The sequence below is a fragment of the Centruroides sculpturatus genome, unplaced genomic scaffold (assembly GCF_000671375.1).
Source record: "Centruroides sculpturatus isolate CEXI.00-Female unplaced genomic scaffold, Cexi_2.0 scaffold80, whole genome shotgun sequence".
Taxonomy (NCBI): domain Eukaryota; kingdom Metazoa; phylum Arthropoda; class Arachnida; order Scorpiones; family Buthidae; genus Centruroides; species Centruroides sculpturatus.
In genome coordinates, this window is record NW_019384552.1 from 972,347 (window position 1) to 989,037 (window position 16,691).

At 30.5% G+C, this 16,691-nt stretch overlaps 2 protein-coding genes across 4 annotated transcripts in view; both read left to right on the forward strand.

The window, feature by feature from the left end:
• LOC111623706 (ras-like GTP-binding protein Rho1) overlaps window positions 1–2,239 on the forward strand; it is a 54,104-nt gene extending 51,865 nt beyond the window's left edge. For 2 of the 3 annotated variants that reach the window (XM_023366391.1, XM_023366390.1), the window contains exon 5: window positions 1,277–1,540. In XM_023366391.1, coding sequence (XP_023222159.1) covers window positions 1,277–1,315 — 39 coding nt within the window. In that variant the 3' untranslated portion in view covers window positions 1,316–1,540. Of the gene's footprint in view, window positions 1–1,276 lie in introns of all 3 variants that reach the window. The other variant, XM_023366389.1, reaches the window with a different exon arrangement.
• A 6,731-nt stretch (window positions 2,240–8,970) lies between these two features.
• The window catches only part of LOC111623722 (mitochondrial 10-formyltetrahydrofolate dehydrogenase-like), a 36,339-nt gene continuing 28,618 nt past the window's right edge, over window positions 8,971–16,691 (forward strand). Inside the window, 5 exon segments of the mRNA XM_023366406.1 lie at window positions 8,971–9,076; window positions 10,424–10,565; window positions 12,001–12,235; window positions 15,026–15,191; window positions 15,790–15,894. Of these exon segments, the coding sequence (XP_023222174.1) occupies window positions 9,032–9,076; window positions 10,424–10,565; window positions 12,001–12,235; window positions 15,026–15,191; window positions 15,790–15,894 (693 nt within the window). The 5' untranslated portion in view covers window positions 8,971–9,031.

A 16,691-nucleotide genomic window follows, 5' to 3' on the forward strand; every position in this document is an offset into this window, starting at 1 on the left:
CACACATATATATATAATTTCATACATAAAACTGTTTAACAAAAAAATATTCAAAATAGTGAGAAAGATCTTAATAGTAGTATAAAATTACAAAATTTACTTGTGTATTTGCTCCATTTTTTTTTTTAACCCCTTTAAAACATAGGTAATGGTTATTACACAAAACATTAACATTGCACAAATATTACTACTTTAATTCCATATTAAATACAGTAATACCCCAAACTTATGTGATAGGTGGGGCCGAGCGATAACCACGTTAAGTCAGGGTATAATTTCGCAATTTGTGTAAAATCCAAGTCGGATGTATAAATGTTCTCATTAATCTTATCTCGTCTTTTGATTCGTTCACGGTTGCAAGAAATCACCACATAGTCTCTCAAGTCTCCGTAGATATAACAAATACAGAAATAAATAACACAAAATAAATTGTAGCTATATGTCGATTCCATGCAACACGTCTGAACATGTAAGCTGAACAATTGTGTGGGGGAGTGAGTAATCAAGAGTCATGTAACACTCAAACAAAAGACGAATTGACGAGATTTGAAAATAGCATAACTCTGGGTTCGCGTAAGTCAAACCCGGAGTTACGCTATTTTCATTAGTAAAAATTTTATTGCCAGCTTCATAAATTATCTTTTTGTTGTGAAAAACCAGTAGCTTTGAAGCTGCTGGTTTTTCGCAACGAAAGATAATTTATGCAGCTGGCACTGAAAACTAGTAAACACAATGTAGCGGTATTATCATGCACTATGTTCAATCACTTCTGCTCAATTATCATCATTCAATCTGCAGATTAACTATAAAACATATTATAAAGGAAAAATTAAAATTTGTTTTGAGTGCCTTTATAGTATAATTTATTAATCTCCATTTATTTGAAAGTGTACTTTGTGTTTTAGGTAATACAAAATTTCTTTGTTTCACATATTTTAGAACTTTTTAAAGTTATGTAAACTATACACAATTGATGCTCACTCCTAGTATACATTATGCTTTTGAAAGAACCTGGCATAAATGTTTATTTCCAGTAAACTTTTCAAGAAGTTGAGATGAATATTATTTATAAAATTTTTAATTGTTTTATAAGTTATTATTTCTTTTTCTTTAAATGTTTAATATAAAGGAACATTAATATATTATTTTGAATAAATGAGGGGGAAATAATAAAATCAATGTTTATCATGCAGTTTTAATTCTTATTAATTGAAATTTAATAATTAGTGATGATTTTTTAAAACAATTTCTAATATATTTATTTTGTTGTTTTTAGGTAAAGAGAAAGAAAAAGACAAAATGTGTTCTTTTCTGAAGTACTTCCAGTAATACAAGCATGTCCAATTGTGGTAGGAACATCAAATTCTGAGAAATGTTCCACATCACTTTCAATTGTCTTCTGCTGTTAGTTGCTCGTTCAAATTTCATCAAAATAAATAAATACGAGCGGAATGTTGGAGATTGGCTAAAGACATACATTGGCTTTGTTTCCTTTTTATCAATTGTAACTTTCTGACAATTAAAATAATCATCAAACAGACTATTTGTTTCCCCATTTTAATAAATGATAGTTGACTTTATCATACTATTTCAGATGGCATTTTGCCTATATAGTTAAATTTTGCTAATCATTTAAAGTTCATCGGCTTTATATTAAACATTACTATATACTGTATTTGCATACAAAAATATCTGCGGGGACATTACTCAATTGCCATACTGAGGCAACGGATTGCTGCCATGATTAAGATGTTTATTTCTTTGATTCCTACTACAGTCTGATGTTTGAAACAGCAGCATTTTGATAATCATTCCTTACTTGTGCCTGTAAATTGCCTTCCTCTTTGTATCTTGTAGAAGGTGTCAGACAAATAATCCCATCACAGAGGCTTTAAACATTTTCTACTTTCTCTACCTTGTAGAATTGAAATTTGTGTAACCCAAATTTTCATGTTTTAACAAATACCCAAAATTATATAACAGTAGTGATTCTGCTAATAAATTGATAAAAAGTTGTTTGTATTGTTACCTTTCGGCTGTTCACTTCTGTAAGCTGCTGTAGGACATGTATTCTGCAGTCGTTAGTTGATTTTTGTGCTAAAAATCATCTTTGTAATCACTTTTATTTTAAATGCACATCATGTAGTCAGGATACAATGTATTAATTTTCATTTAAACAACTATGACAGTTAAGATTATATATTCTTTTTTAAATAAATGATAAATGTTTGTATTGTAATGTTGGTTTTTTTTCCCAAATTTGGAAACTTATTTTAATTCATATTTTATTTTAGTAAAAAGCAAAGGGTACATAAATATTTTGTATAAATTGTTTTAGCAATAACAGTTTATACCAAATTATTTTTTTTAAGAGATCAAAATATTATTCATGCATAACTGTTAATGCCTGCTTTTTAAAGTAAATTTGTCATTAATCACTCCAGCTTGATATTTCATTTAGACATTGAATAGTACATTGACAATTCTCAAAAATTACATAATATATTTTTTACGACACTAATGATGACTCCAAATGTTTCAATAGAATGTAAAATTGTTTTTAGAGATCAAAAATGAAAGAAATATAAACACAAAATTTTGCTAAACTTTATTATCTTTGGTTTAAAAATATAAGGAAATACAAATAAAAAAACAAGCTTAAATTTTAGTGAAGTTGATTAAATGAAAATATTGTATAGACTACAAAAATACTCCTTGTTTTTGTACCTGCTGCTGTTACTAATTGATGAATTCAATTTAAACAGAATAAATAGTAAAATGGATTTTATTTCCCAATAATATAAATTAATTTTGTCGTTATTAAACAATTATTTAATCTAATCATTTAATAAATATCTTCAATTTTTGTGGAAATATTTTCAAATGATTTTATAAATTGTGCTGATACTAAAATTATTTTGAAGAAATTTGTTCACAAATACTTTATTAAAGAAAAGTGTGAAATCATTCTTTGGATTGTTTGCAATCATATATTTTTATACAGGTTACAAAAATGCAGTGCATGATATTTAAGTCATCAAAATTTATCAATCCCAATGATGGATTATATTAAAGCTATGTTATCTTTTTAATAAACATCTGTGGACATCTAAACCACTGAAAACTATCAAAAATTTCTCACCAATATAGCAAGTAACTAATGACTTACTATCTTTACACAGTAATATTGCATACAGTGTATAAAATACTGTATAATAAGAGTAAGCAGACTTTCTAATTCTTACCAGTTTATACTATTGTTAATCTGAAGACAAAAAATTATATACATCAATCTGTATTTTTGCTTAATGGTATTCAACACTTCCATATTCAGGTTACTGTGTTTTTCCCAGATTTCACGAGAGAATTTTTCCTCCAGAAAATTCAGAATGGAAAGCCAAATTATTTCAAAAATGTTCTAATATGATTATCATTCTGGAATATTTTAAGATAAAAAGCTGCTTTTTATCTTGTTAGAACAAAATACTTCATTTATAACTGTTACAATGTGTTTAATTTGATAACTTTGATACACAATAAGGATACTGTAGTGTACATCTTTATTTAAAGATCAAAACACCAATTTGTTTTTACATTGTTCAAAAATGTATTAAATTTTTTAATTGATTTACACTTTCAAATTTGGTACCATTCCAGGAAATACCTAGCAATTCTCTCGACCTTTATAAGGTCAAATGAAAAATGTTTTATAACCCTGTAAACAATGGCAAATTTACCCATGAACGGTTTCTCAAGTTCGAACTATTGGTTTTCAAATTGTGAATTTATATTTTTTAATTTTAAGAATTATCTAAAAGTCACTATGACTAAGAAATACTAAGTACGTACTACATAAATACTAGTAAGTACGTACTGTACAGTATAGTATTTGAAATAGAAGAGGAAAGTGAGGAAGACTAATTGGATGTTGAAATAATAGAAGAAAAAATAACCAAAGCCATTGAAGAGATGAAATCTGCAAAGCAGTAGGTACTGATGGTTTCTTTAACACTTTTTTTCAATATTTTATTATTTCTACTTTTTAGTTTTATATATGTAACACTGAATTATCCAAATTCTTGTTTTAGTAATTAATTGGAAAGTGGGTGGAGAACTGAGAATATTTTATGTAGATGGTATAACTAACAAGGGAGCATAGTTTGCCCTACTCGTATGACCTTGTTATCAGATTTTTACAAATTTTTATTTTTTGCTAATACTTTGTTAATTGCTAAAATTGTTTGCAAACTCTTAAAAAAAAAAGGAATGTCATCGGAAATACATTTGCACGCAAAGTTTCGATTAGATCGGTAATTCGGATTGGGTGAAAATTGAGTTACTTTGCCTGTCCTTCCAGATAAAGTTAATAAAAAGCGTATAAAAAGAAAAATATCGTTAAATGCAAAACGATAGAACTAGTTTGATATCCCATATTGCTATGACTACCAGCCAGAAAGGTTGTATAGAAAGCTGGCATATTACACAGGAGAAGAACAATATTGATACCAGAGATGCGATTGGAGTTGTAAGAACAATAGCGAAAGATAAGTTACATGAAATTTGGAAAAAGCATTTGACAGAATTAACTTTAAGATGTTGAACTGTTGCTGGCTTATGGTAAATCTTTACCTTTAAGTACTCCAAAGAAAATATCAGAAGCAATCAAATCAGGCAAACAGAGGCCAATCGATACCACCAAATTTTGACATTAGGCGGTCAGGAAATGTATTGCGCACAATTTGCATCTTAGAACTGTGCGTGTGATATGGCACAGTCTCTTAGCCTATGCTGTAGACCTTGATTAATTTCAGGCAAATACAGTAATACGCTGCGATGGAGCTGGTCCTATATACAGTAGACCCCCTATAACATTGTTGATAATTCCGTGTTATATGAATTTCGTGTTGTACGAGTCACTTAGATTTTACAAATACATGAGCCGTTCACAGTCCGGCACAACATGGAATTCATATAAAACGGAATAATCAACAGTGTTATACAGGGGTCGACTGGTAGTTTATTCCATTTGAAAGCTATAGCGTTTGCGACTATAAAAAGGAGCCAATTGAAGACACTAATACATCAGCAAATTAGATGTACCGGTACACTTTTGAGCACGAGATAGATAGATTTGATTGTCACGAAGTCAGGTATGCGCTACACTTTATTGGATACCGAAAACGGCGAGTTTTAGCAACAAAGGAAAATATTCGGCATATCGGAATTTTCCTTAGCGGCGCGGAGAGCTTTTGGAATTTCTTCCGTAGTTACCGTTGCTATCTCTCGCCAAATAAATTTTATAAAACAAATAATACGTCAACAAAGTGAGAATATAAACGACTTTGCCAGGCCCCGTCGATCGGATGATGATGAACGGAATAGCCATCAAAAAATTCTGGTGTTTTTCTCCGTTCGAATTCGATCCCGGGTCTCCAGAGCGGTGGGTTGATATTTTATCTGCCTCGGCCACCCGATTAACTATTATGGGATCAAAATTTACCAGGGCATCCTAATATGTAAGCTTACATTAAAATTACAAAAAAAAAATTAATCATAAAACAATGTTTTAAAATATATAGGTCTATACACACATATATATTATTTTTAAAATGTTTTGAATTTTACTCTTATTTTTGTCATTTTAAGATCATTAAACTTTACACTATACATGGCCGATCTATGGTCGGTACTGCCCACTAATGTAACGGTGATTCTTTACGCTGATGACCTCTATCTGGTTTTCAGCAGTACCAGGCCAAGTCTGGCCACTCACCGTGCACAGACAGCATTGAACCATATAGAACAATGGGCGACGACTTGGAGCCTATCTTTCACTGCAAGCAAAAGCGCCGCCATAGACTTTTCGCCAAAAATGAACCGCCCCCCGCTATCCTTGATTCTCGGATCTGGTCCCATCCCCCAGCACACATCAATACGGATCTTGGGCATCTTTTTCACTCAGACTCTCACTTGGAGAGCTCACGAAACTTATTTGCGCACGAAACTGACTCGTGCCGGCAATTTCCTTAAGTATTTCGCTACTCGCCGGAATGGTGCTAGAACAGACAACCTACTTCGGATGATGTATACCGTGATGTGCCCAATGGCGACCTTCGGTGCTAACCTGCTGGAAGGCGCGCCACCCACTACAATTCAACGTATTGAAAAACCACTCCACACTGCCCTCCGTATTGCATTGGGCGTCCCAAAAACCACCCCTATCATCTCACTATACACTGAAACGTCTTATATACCACTGCATATCAGGCTCCGCCAAAAAGCGTTGGCAAGCGCCATCACCCACATCTCCAGGGGCTCGCATAGCCCAATGCACTCGCTTTTCCAAATGGCACATGGCTTCGATCACTATCGCTGGCGCCAGTATCAGAAACCGTACATACACAGAATGATATCCCTTATAAGTCAGGAGGGGCTCCCGATATCCCACCTATATCGGCAGAAACATACCCCGCCAAACGTGGCCCAGGTTTATCCTCACTTACGCCTAGAAGAGCTTACTCGATCTCCTTCGGAACCCCCGGAAATCGCATGCGCACGATTCCGAGAGATGCAAATGTCAATCTGGCAGGGAAGGATCCTCATAGGGGCAGATGCCTCCAAGTCAAGGATCCGCACGTCGATAGGGATTGTCCTCCCGGACCACAACATCAGGGAGACCTGGCTGTTACATAACTATTGCAGTGTATACGGGGCAGAAGCCCTGGGTATAAAACGGGCGTTACATCTAAGCTCAAGCCTAGACGGTCCGTCAGTCATATGCTCTGACAGTAAGTCCGCCATACAGGAGATAGGCAATATCTCCTTCTCGTCCCCGGCACTTCTTATTGACATCGCGGAAAATATTACTCAACATCCCAAACCCATAGAAATCGGGTGGACCCCTGGCCACGTGGGAATTGATATCAACGAGGCGGCGGACAGAGCCGCAAGAACAGATACCCCTTCTGGCTCTTGGCGTGGGTCACTTATGGCCCGTGACTTAATCCGGGAGTATAGAGAACAACAAAAAATAGAGATCACAGATTCATGGTCAGAACACTTGCGTAATAAAGGTCGAGACCACCTCAGACCCTTCGCCCCCTGGCCTTACAGGCATGCTACTTCTCGGAATGCGGAGACCCTTTTGGCCCGCCTAAGAACTGACACTGCCCCTCTTAACAGGTTCCTCTGTTCTAGAAACCTACGTGCTTCACCAGACTGTCCACATTGTGGTGCTCAGGAGACATCCAGACATTTTTGGCTGACGTGTCCAAGATATACGGAAGCCCGACAAGAACTTGGCCGTACTCTGAAGATCGATCTCGCAATCATCCAGACTTTAACACCCATATATTGGGCAAGAACAGACCTCTCACCTAGACAGCACGTGCAGGCCCTCGAACGTTACGTAGCACGCACACATCGATTTGACTAATTGCGGACAAGAGTTCATCGGAGAAAAGGTGACCAGCCAGAATCTCCATATTAGAGAAGAAAGAAAGAAAGATCATTAAACTTGTATAAGAATGTGATTTTTTTTTTCAGTTCTCTTGCTGCAATATAGTTGTAATCAATAAATAACGATATAAAATGTAAAGATTGTATTGGATTGATAAGTCAACCAGTGGCGCCCGTAGACACGGGCTATAAAAAATATCGTCGTGCGTACATTATGAAGGAAAATACCTATATAGGTCTATATGTACACGGATATCCCTTGATTAACGCAATTAATTAATCCCTCGATGTTACCGCGTATATCAAAACCGCGTCAATCAAATACAGTGGTACCTCGGTACTCGACCGAAGAATCCCGACTCGCTAGAACAAAATTTCGGTTAATAACATTTTGTTTTTTGACATACAGAAAATGCATAATTATAGAGTAATAAATAAAGCTTTTATATTCAAAATTTTACAGAATTACGTACTGTATTTTAATTTGTATGGATTATATTTTATATGGGATTTGATATACCAAGGGAAACTGCCTTTTGAAATTTTAAATGTGTTCCATAACACTGAAAAACCTTTATAATATTGTAGATTTTTCAGTCTTATAGAACTTTACGATTTTGCATTATAATATATGCACATGAATAACTGGAAGTTAGATCAAACTTTAATATAAACTCAATGTATTTGAATTTCAGAATAGCAAAACTTGTATATATTTATTTTAATAAAAGACTTTACAGATTTTATAACTGATTTGATTACAATATAAAATGATAAACTCTGTGATTAACAACTATTTTAACACTTTCCGCGATTCTTAGAACAAAGTTCAGTGAACTGATAAGTTTAAACAGGATAGAATATTGAGAAATGCTGCAGGGAAAATTGGAAAATTAATTTAAAATGTTATACAGTATAAGTTATGTGATATTGATTCTAACATTATCATTAAACAGATCTAATTAAATTGTTCTAAATACGGTCGACCCCCCCATAATACTATTGATTATTCCGTTTTATATGAATTCCATGTTGTACGAGTCACTTAGATTTTACAAATACGTGATCCGTTCACAGCCCGGCACGTGTATTTGTAAAATCTAAGTGACTCGTACAACATGGAATTCGTATAAAACGGAATAATCAACAGTGTTATATGCGGTCGATTGTATACCGTTATAAATATACTACTGTGTTCAGTACTTTTTACCCGATTTAATAAATAAACATGGACACTACGAGGATGTCTTATCACGTTAGGATATATATAATCTCTTTTTTTTTCCCTGTGGTGACGATTTAGTACACTTAATCTGAAATACAATAATTTTTTTAAAATTTAATTTAATTCAAAGTACAGTATGCAAAATAGATTATAAGATTCTGATATTACTTCAAACAAGAAATAATCTTCGTATAGCAAATTCCAAGGTGGAAATTGTACCGTAATGTTCAACAGTAGTATGACAAGTTTTCCTTCTTGATCCAGTTTTTTCCCTAAGGACCGTTTACTTCACACAGCCAAAGACCTCTCTACGACCTGATTATAAGAACACAGAAAACTTCAGCACATATGTTACCTTTTAAAAATTTCATAAGAGCATTTCACACCTCTAAGGTAAATATATTTTATTCGAATCTGTAACTAATTATCATTGTTATATTCTACTATGACGCATAATTACAATGAATTAACGTTTTAAAAAAACACACAATATCATCACTCACGTGTTAAATTCAATAGAAACCTATTAGAATCACACGTGATTATCACGATTTATGAATATTATGAAATGTTAGTGCCGTGTTGTATTGATAAATGGAATTTAAAGATAATTGTTACTTATAAAAGTCAATAATTTTTTTATTCCAATTGTCAGAATACACTGCTATAAAGTCTTCTTCCCTGTATTTGTAGGAGGTATTTCATTCTTTAGCTTAATTAATTTAGTTTCTAAAGATATGTATATATAACTTTATTAGGTTTTATTTATGAAATTTAATTTAAAACATTTCGCACAAATTACTTAAGTTAAGAAAATCGCACCGCATTGTCGTGCGACGAAACTTGATCTTTTCTTATTATTAATTAAACACTACACACGTGTGCAGTATGGAGGATGGAAAAGAATGTCAGCTTAATTTGTTAATTAAATTCGCTTTAACTTATTAACCAGCTTATTCTGTTATAAAATTACAAAATGTTAAATTGTAATTATCATATACCAGTTATATTTATCTTATAGAATATTGTTCCTCAAAAAAAAAAAGTTTGTTGCCTCTAAGATATTATCCTTAAAATAAAGTTATTATTCAACACACACAAAATATAAATTAATTAGAAAAAAACTGTATTGATAACCTGACTAAAAACATAATTTATTTAAGAATTGATCAAATTACAACTATTTATTACTTGCTTTTTTTTTTCAATTATTCACATGTAATATATATTTAATGTAAAACTATACATTAAATAAGTCAAAGGTTAAAAATTTATCATCACATTTTTAATTTATATTTGTATGTTTTTCTAAGGGCGGAAGTGTTTAGCCATACTTCATTTTGTTTGTGCTTCCTTGAAAATTGTTTGTTCTTGATTACATAAAGGAAGATAAAATGCTTATAAAAGTATTCGTTATATTTTAAAGAATTAAAAATATATTGTTATTCGTAAAATGTATATTTAAAGAATAATTTCTTATGCTTAATCATAATCTTATTAATTCAAGTGAAAATAATTAATTATAAACATGCTTTATTATCTAGAAAACAAAATAAATATATACAACAAAAAATATTTAGGTCAGTGACTTTACTGATTAAATATTATACTTACAAGAGATTATTTTTAAGATAACAAAAGCATATAAATATAAGCCGGTATTATCGGTATTTATTTTTAACCTTTCAATGTATTAAATGTATATATAATTCAGTATCATTCTTTGGTATTTGATTATAGGTATTCTTTTATGACATGAAAATTGCCATAATTGGACAGAGTACCTTTGCTAGTGGTGTTTATAAACTTTTAAAACAAGATGGACATAAAGTAGTTGGAGTATTCACTGTTCCTGACCAAGGAAATCGTGAAGATCCTTTAGGTATATTTTTCTATAGTAACTTAATATTAGCTCTGATATTTGCGGTTAATCAATAAAATTTATATTCAAATATAAAGTATATATAACTTAAAACAATTTACTTATGAATTTAAAATTACATTATGAAATAGTAGGGAATATTTTACACTCACTGTCAGTAGCAGTGATGGATCCAGAAGAACCCACAGGGACTAACTCAAATATTAAAAATATTTGAATAATTAATAATGACTTTTATTAATGTGTATACAATTATATTGTGGATAGTGTGATAAACCATACTTACAATCATAAATATTTTTAAAACAATGAAGTTTTGAACAAATAAATTTTAAATTTTTGTGTCAATGGGGAGCTTTCTATGGATTTACCCTGCTTTTTGCTATATATTTCTTAATTTAACAATTGATATGTAGAATTTCGTTATTCAAATTTTTAAATTTATTTTCCTATATATATATATATTAACATTATAAGTTTAATATAAAATATAGAATGTGTGCGAATAATAAAATATTTAAATTTAGAAAATTTTATATATTTTTAAAAAATGAATCTAATTGAATGTCCTAACTATTGAAAATTAAAAACATTATTAAATTTCTAAAAGTAAACTAATTCAATTTGCAAACTTGAACCCTGTCTAGAAAATCATTACTTCTTAAGATAGAAAAATTCTTTTAGAACAAGGTCATTTATTTACTAGTAGACATTCGCAAACTATAATTAACAATGTCATTGATACATGTTTACCGATATTGAAATGTTCAAAATTATTTAAAAATACTTCTTAAGTTTGAAGAGTTTAATAGACTCTACTTTTAAAAAGCAGAAATAATTGTTTATATAAAAAAAATGACTAAGACAAAACCTCTCTCACTTGTTTCTAGCCGTTTACACACTGCGTACACGCAGGTTTTGTCTTAGTCATTTTAAATAGTTCTAGCTCCAAATGCATAGAATATATAAAAAAAAATATGAGAGAAATAAAAAATGTTTTTACTGCAGGTCAGAAAAGTTCCAAAATAAAATTTTTTAAACAATTCTTTGAAAGATTAAAAGTTTATTTTTAATTATTTTAAAATTCTTAATATTTATCAAATAATTTTTTTAGCATTACATAAAACTATACAGATGTAATGATGATGCTAAAGATATAATTTTAAAATCATAGTTTTGCTTGAAATATAAGCATCCATAAACCCAATTATTAGATTAAAGCCAAATGATTGCTTGATTACGTCAAGCTATATTAATGCTACATTAATAATTAAATTATTAATTGTAAAATATCCATCAATAACCAGAAAATTATGTTGGTTTATATTTGCTATAAAAATTTATTGTAAAAAAAACAAATATAAACAATGATATATTTCATAAATATAATATAAAGATTAAATGTTTTTTAAATAAAAATATTGTTTCTTTACAGCAACAATAGCAAAAGAAGATGGAGTTCCAGTTTTCAAAATTTCTCGTTGGCGTCAGAAGGGGAAAATTATTTCAGAAGTTCTGGATAAATACAAATCTGTTGGGGCAGAACTCAACGTTTTACCATTTTGTACTCAGTTTATTCCCATGGAGGTGATAACACATCCCTCTAACCAATCCATCTGTTATCATCCATCACTTCTTCCAAAACATAGAGGAGTTTCATCTATAAATTGGTATATTTTTTCAAATCTTATGCATTTATATATATATATATATATATATATAAAAACCAGAGCCATAATAGAAAACTGTAGGCCCCCTGTTAATTTTTTAAAGGGCTCATCTTTTACCTGCTACAGATCCATAAGCAAATTTGAAAATTAATATTCAGATTTCCTAATGGATAAACAAAGTATTCTTCAAAAACAATACAAACCAAAAGTGATGATGTATAGCCAAATTAGCTATAGGAAAATACACATTAACTATTTGTAAAATAATTTTAGATTAAGATTTGCTACTGTAATGAAAGGTATAAAATAAAGTACAGTATTTTTTTACAGATGTTTTCACGTTAAATCTCACATGCTTTCTTACCAACATAAAAATTTTTTCTATTTGTGAGCTCCAAAAATTTTCTGGGCTCCTCTGCATTGCTGGGTCTGTAGAGGCGATTATTTCATCCCCAATAAAACATATATACATTATAATGTATTGTATGGATGTATATTAGGTGTATATATTACATTCTCTATGTTTCAAAAAAATGTGAAATAGGACATGTGACTATATGGAATTGTGCTCGTATGTAGAGTGATAGTTTTGTAAATATATACTATAACTATAGACTGGTCATAAGCAACCCATGCCCCTGGGCTGCATGCAGCCCCTGATGCTTTGACAACATAATTCTATTTTCCTGTTTTCTGTCTTGTGCTGTTATGCAATCTTAATTAAGCTGATAGTCATGACAAAGAACTTGACCAGTAAAAAGATGAGAATAAACTATATATTACTGGTTTGTATATCATTAGCATATATTAGTCCTGGCCAACTTATTTTGGATGGTATTGACTTTCATGAGTTAAAAGTGCCAATGATCTACTTCACATCTTTTTTCTTCTACAAAAGCTTCATAAAAACACATACAAAACACATACAAAAACCAAATACCAGCATACTTCAAATTAACACATTTTTAACGTTTTCGTCTGTTTATAACAAACATCTTCGGTTATATATAACATAGAACAAAACAGACAAATTAAAATTGAACAGCTTGTTCAATTTTAATTTGTCCATTATAAAAGAAGAAAACATTAGGAAAAGTGTGTTAATTTGAAGTATGCTGGTATAGGTGTTTTGTATGCATTTAAATTAATATATCCCAGTATTGGTAAGTTATTGACAAAAACTTAATACTCCACTTTAGTAAAATTATGCTGTAAAACATAGTTATACTTTTTTTTCCATTGCACAAATCATAAATTTTGCTCTTCTTTGCTCATTCCTTTTTGCACTTAACTGAAATTGCTTCGGGCACAAAACAATTACTAGAATGACAATATAAGCTAGCAATGACCATCAACACAAAGAGCATCTCTTTGTTTCCACCATACATTATCTTATGGAGAGTTACTAACCCATAGCAAATAGTTAAAAGAGATTTCTCAGTGAAAAATATGGATTTAATAGGAAATATTTCTTTTAAAATTACATTACATTTTAATAGGCTGTATTTTCTGTGATTGATCATAAATAATGCACCAATCAACTGGTTCAACATGACCAACTTGTTGGCCACCCCTGGCATATATTATTTTAGTACCTATTGTACTGATAGTTATGGAATAAGTTGGTATTCAGTTCAATTTAGCTGTGTATCATCTTGGTTACCATAAAAAAATGTATGTTACTTGCAGAAAGCAAAGTTTCCACATATGGAAAAGGTTGCTCATCACAGCTATAGACTATAGTCTATAGCATATACATATGTAGTCTACCAAATATCATTATTCAATTAAAATAAAACATTATCACAATCATTGTTTGAACAATTTAAGTAAATTTTTGTAGTTGGGAAATGAAAAGAATAATGTAGAAAACTTATTCTGTAAAATACACATTATAATACATACTAGTAGTAAAAGTCTAAGAACATTATAGAAATTGATGCAAAATTGAAGTTATCATCTTGAGATAAAGTAAATACTATTTTATTGTATATTGTTTTAAATAATGTATTGAAATTAATAGTTTAAATTTTGAAAATTTGCAAAATTAAGAAAAAAAAATACAGAAATGAATTCATTCTTATTTGTACACAAATTGATACAAAACATAATTTAATAATATGGTTATGTTTTACAGTCTATATTTTATTTTAAATCAATTCATTAATAACATTCTTTATGTAATTTTATCTTTCAGGACTTTAATTGAAGGTGATACTAAAGCTGGTTTTACAATATTTTGGGCTGATGATGGTTTGGATACAGGTCCTATACTGTTNTTCTTATTTAATTTGAAAGATATTAAAATAGATAAATTAATTTGTGTAATATTACTAATATTTGTGAGGAACTCATGTAAACACTTCTCAATAAGTAGTGTTGGGGATCTTGATTTGTCCACAATTGGCTTTATTTGTTTGCCTGGTTTATGGGTTTTAGCATAGCCGAATAGTCTCGGTATCTCAGGTGATTGCATCATAGCATTTCCTAGTTGCAGGCGTTTAGCTAGTGGTGAACTGGTAAATCTAGTAACTCTATTATGGAGTTTTTCTAAACATCCTTCTTCTACTTTTTGGCATTCTGTAGAACCGATGTATTCTTCGAGCAGCTTAGTGTATGTAAAATATTAACCTCAGCTTATAAATATACTTATATAAAATATATTAAATTTATTCATATACTCAGGTGTATAAATATTATTTACATTCTTTAGGTTATTTATTCATACAGTCTATATTTTATTTTAAATCAATTCATTAATAACATTCTTTATGTAATTTTATCTTTCAGGACTTTAATTGAAGGTGATACTAAAGCTGGTTTTACAATATTTTGGGCTGATGATGGTTTGGATACAGGTCCTATACTGTTGCAAAGAGAATGTGATGTGGATATTAATGATACTGTAGATACTCTTTACAACAAATTTTTATATCCAGAGGGAATTAAAGCAATGGTAAAATCTTATATATATTTAGAACATTCTATTACTTATTTAAGTATCTTATAATTTATGATGATGTTCCTGTTAATTTTTTAAAGGGCTCATCTTTTACCTGCTACAGATCCATAAGCAAATTTGAAAATTAATATTCAGATTTCCTAATGGATAAACAAAGTATTCTTCAAAAACAATACAAACCAAAAGTGATGATGTATAGCCAAATTAGCTATAGGAAAATACACATTAACTATTTGTAAAATAATTTTAGATTAAGATTTGCTACTGTAATGAAAGGTATAAAATAAAGTACAGTATTTTTTTACAGATGTTTTCACGTTAAATCTCACATGCTTTCTTACCAACATAAAAATTTTTTCTATTTGTGAGCTCCAAAAATTTTCTGGGCTCCTCTGCATTGCTGGGTCTGTAGAGGCGATTATTTCATCCCCAATAAAACATATATACATTATAATGTATTGTATGGATGTATATTAGGTGTATATATTACATTCTCTATGTTTCAAAAAAATGTGAAATAGGACATGTGACTATATGGAATTGTGCTCGTATGTAGAGTGATAGTTTTGTAAATATATACTANTTTTGAAAGGCTGAAGCTGTAACTATGGTAGCTAATGGTACTGCACCAAAAATACTTCAGACAGAAGAAGGTGCAAGTTTTGAGCCTGCTTTAAATAAAAAGGAGCTTTGTCAGGTTAGAATCTATTTTTTTCTTTTTTTTGTTTTTTTTTACTATACAGTAATACCTTGGCTTAAGCTACCCCAACTTACGCAAACCCAGAGTTACATGATTTTCAAATCTCGTCGATTCATCTTTTGTTTGAGTGCCACGCAACTCTCGATTACTCACTCCCACCACACTATTGTTCAGCTTACATGTTCGGACGTGTCGTGCAGAATCGACACATAGCTACAATTTATTTTGTGTTATTTATTTCTGTGTTTGTTATATCTACGGAGACTTGAGAGACTCTCTGTGATGATTTTTTGTAACCGTGAACGAATCAACAGACAAGATAAGATTAACGAGAATATTTATTAGCTTGCATACATCCGACTTGGATTTTACACAAATTGCGAAATTATACCCCGACTTACACGAATTCGACTTGCGCGGTTATTGCTTGGTCCCACCTATCGCGTAAGTTTGGGGTATTACTGTATTTTTAATTTTGTTTTCCATTTTCAGTAATAATTGGATTTAAAAAATAGATTTTTTTTATTTATAAAAGTGAAAAATCTTTTAAGTTTAGTACAGTTTTGGATGTATCTTCATTTTCAATTCTCATTTTTCAATCTTTACTTTCCCTGTTTTATAGATTACTCTATCTGATTACAGACACTTTCTTTAAAGTCAAAGTTTTCTGAAAAAAGAATATTGTATTCTGTAATAAATGCATCCTTTTAAATTTTCATATTTAAATTCTTAGTTTTAACATTTCAAATAATAATATATATTTCTTATTAATGTATAAATATCATCTATAAATA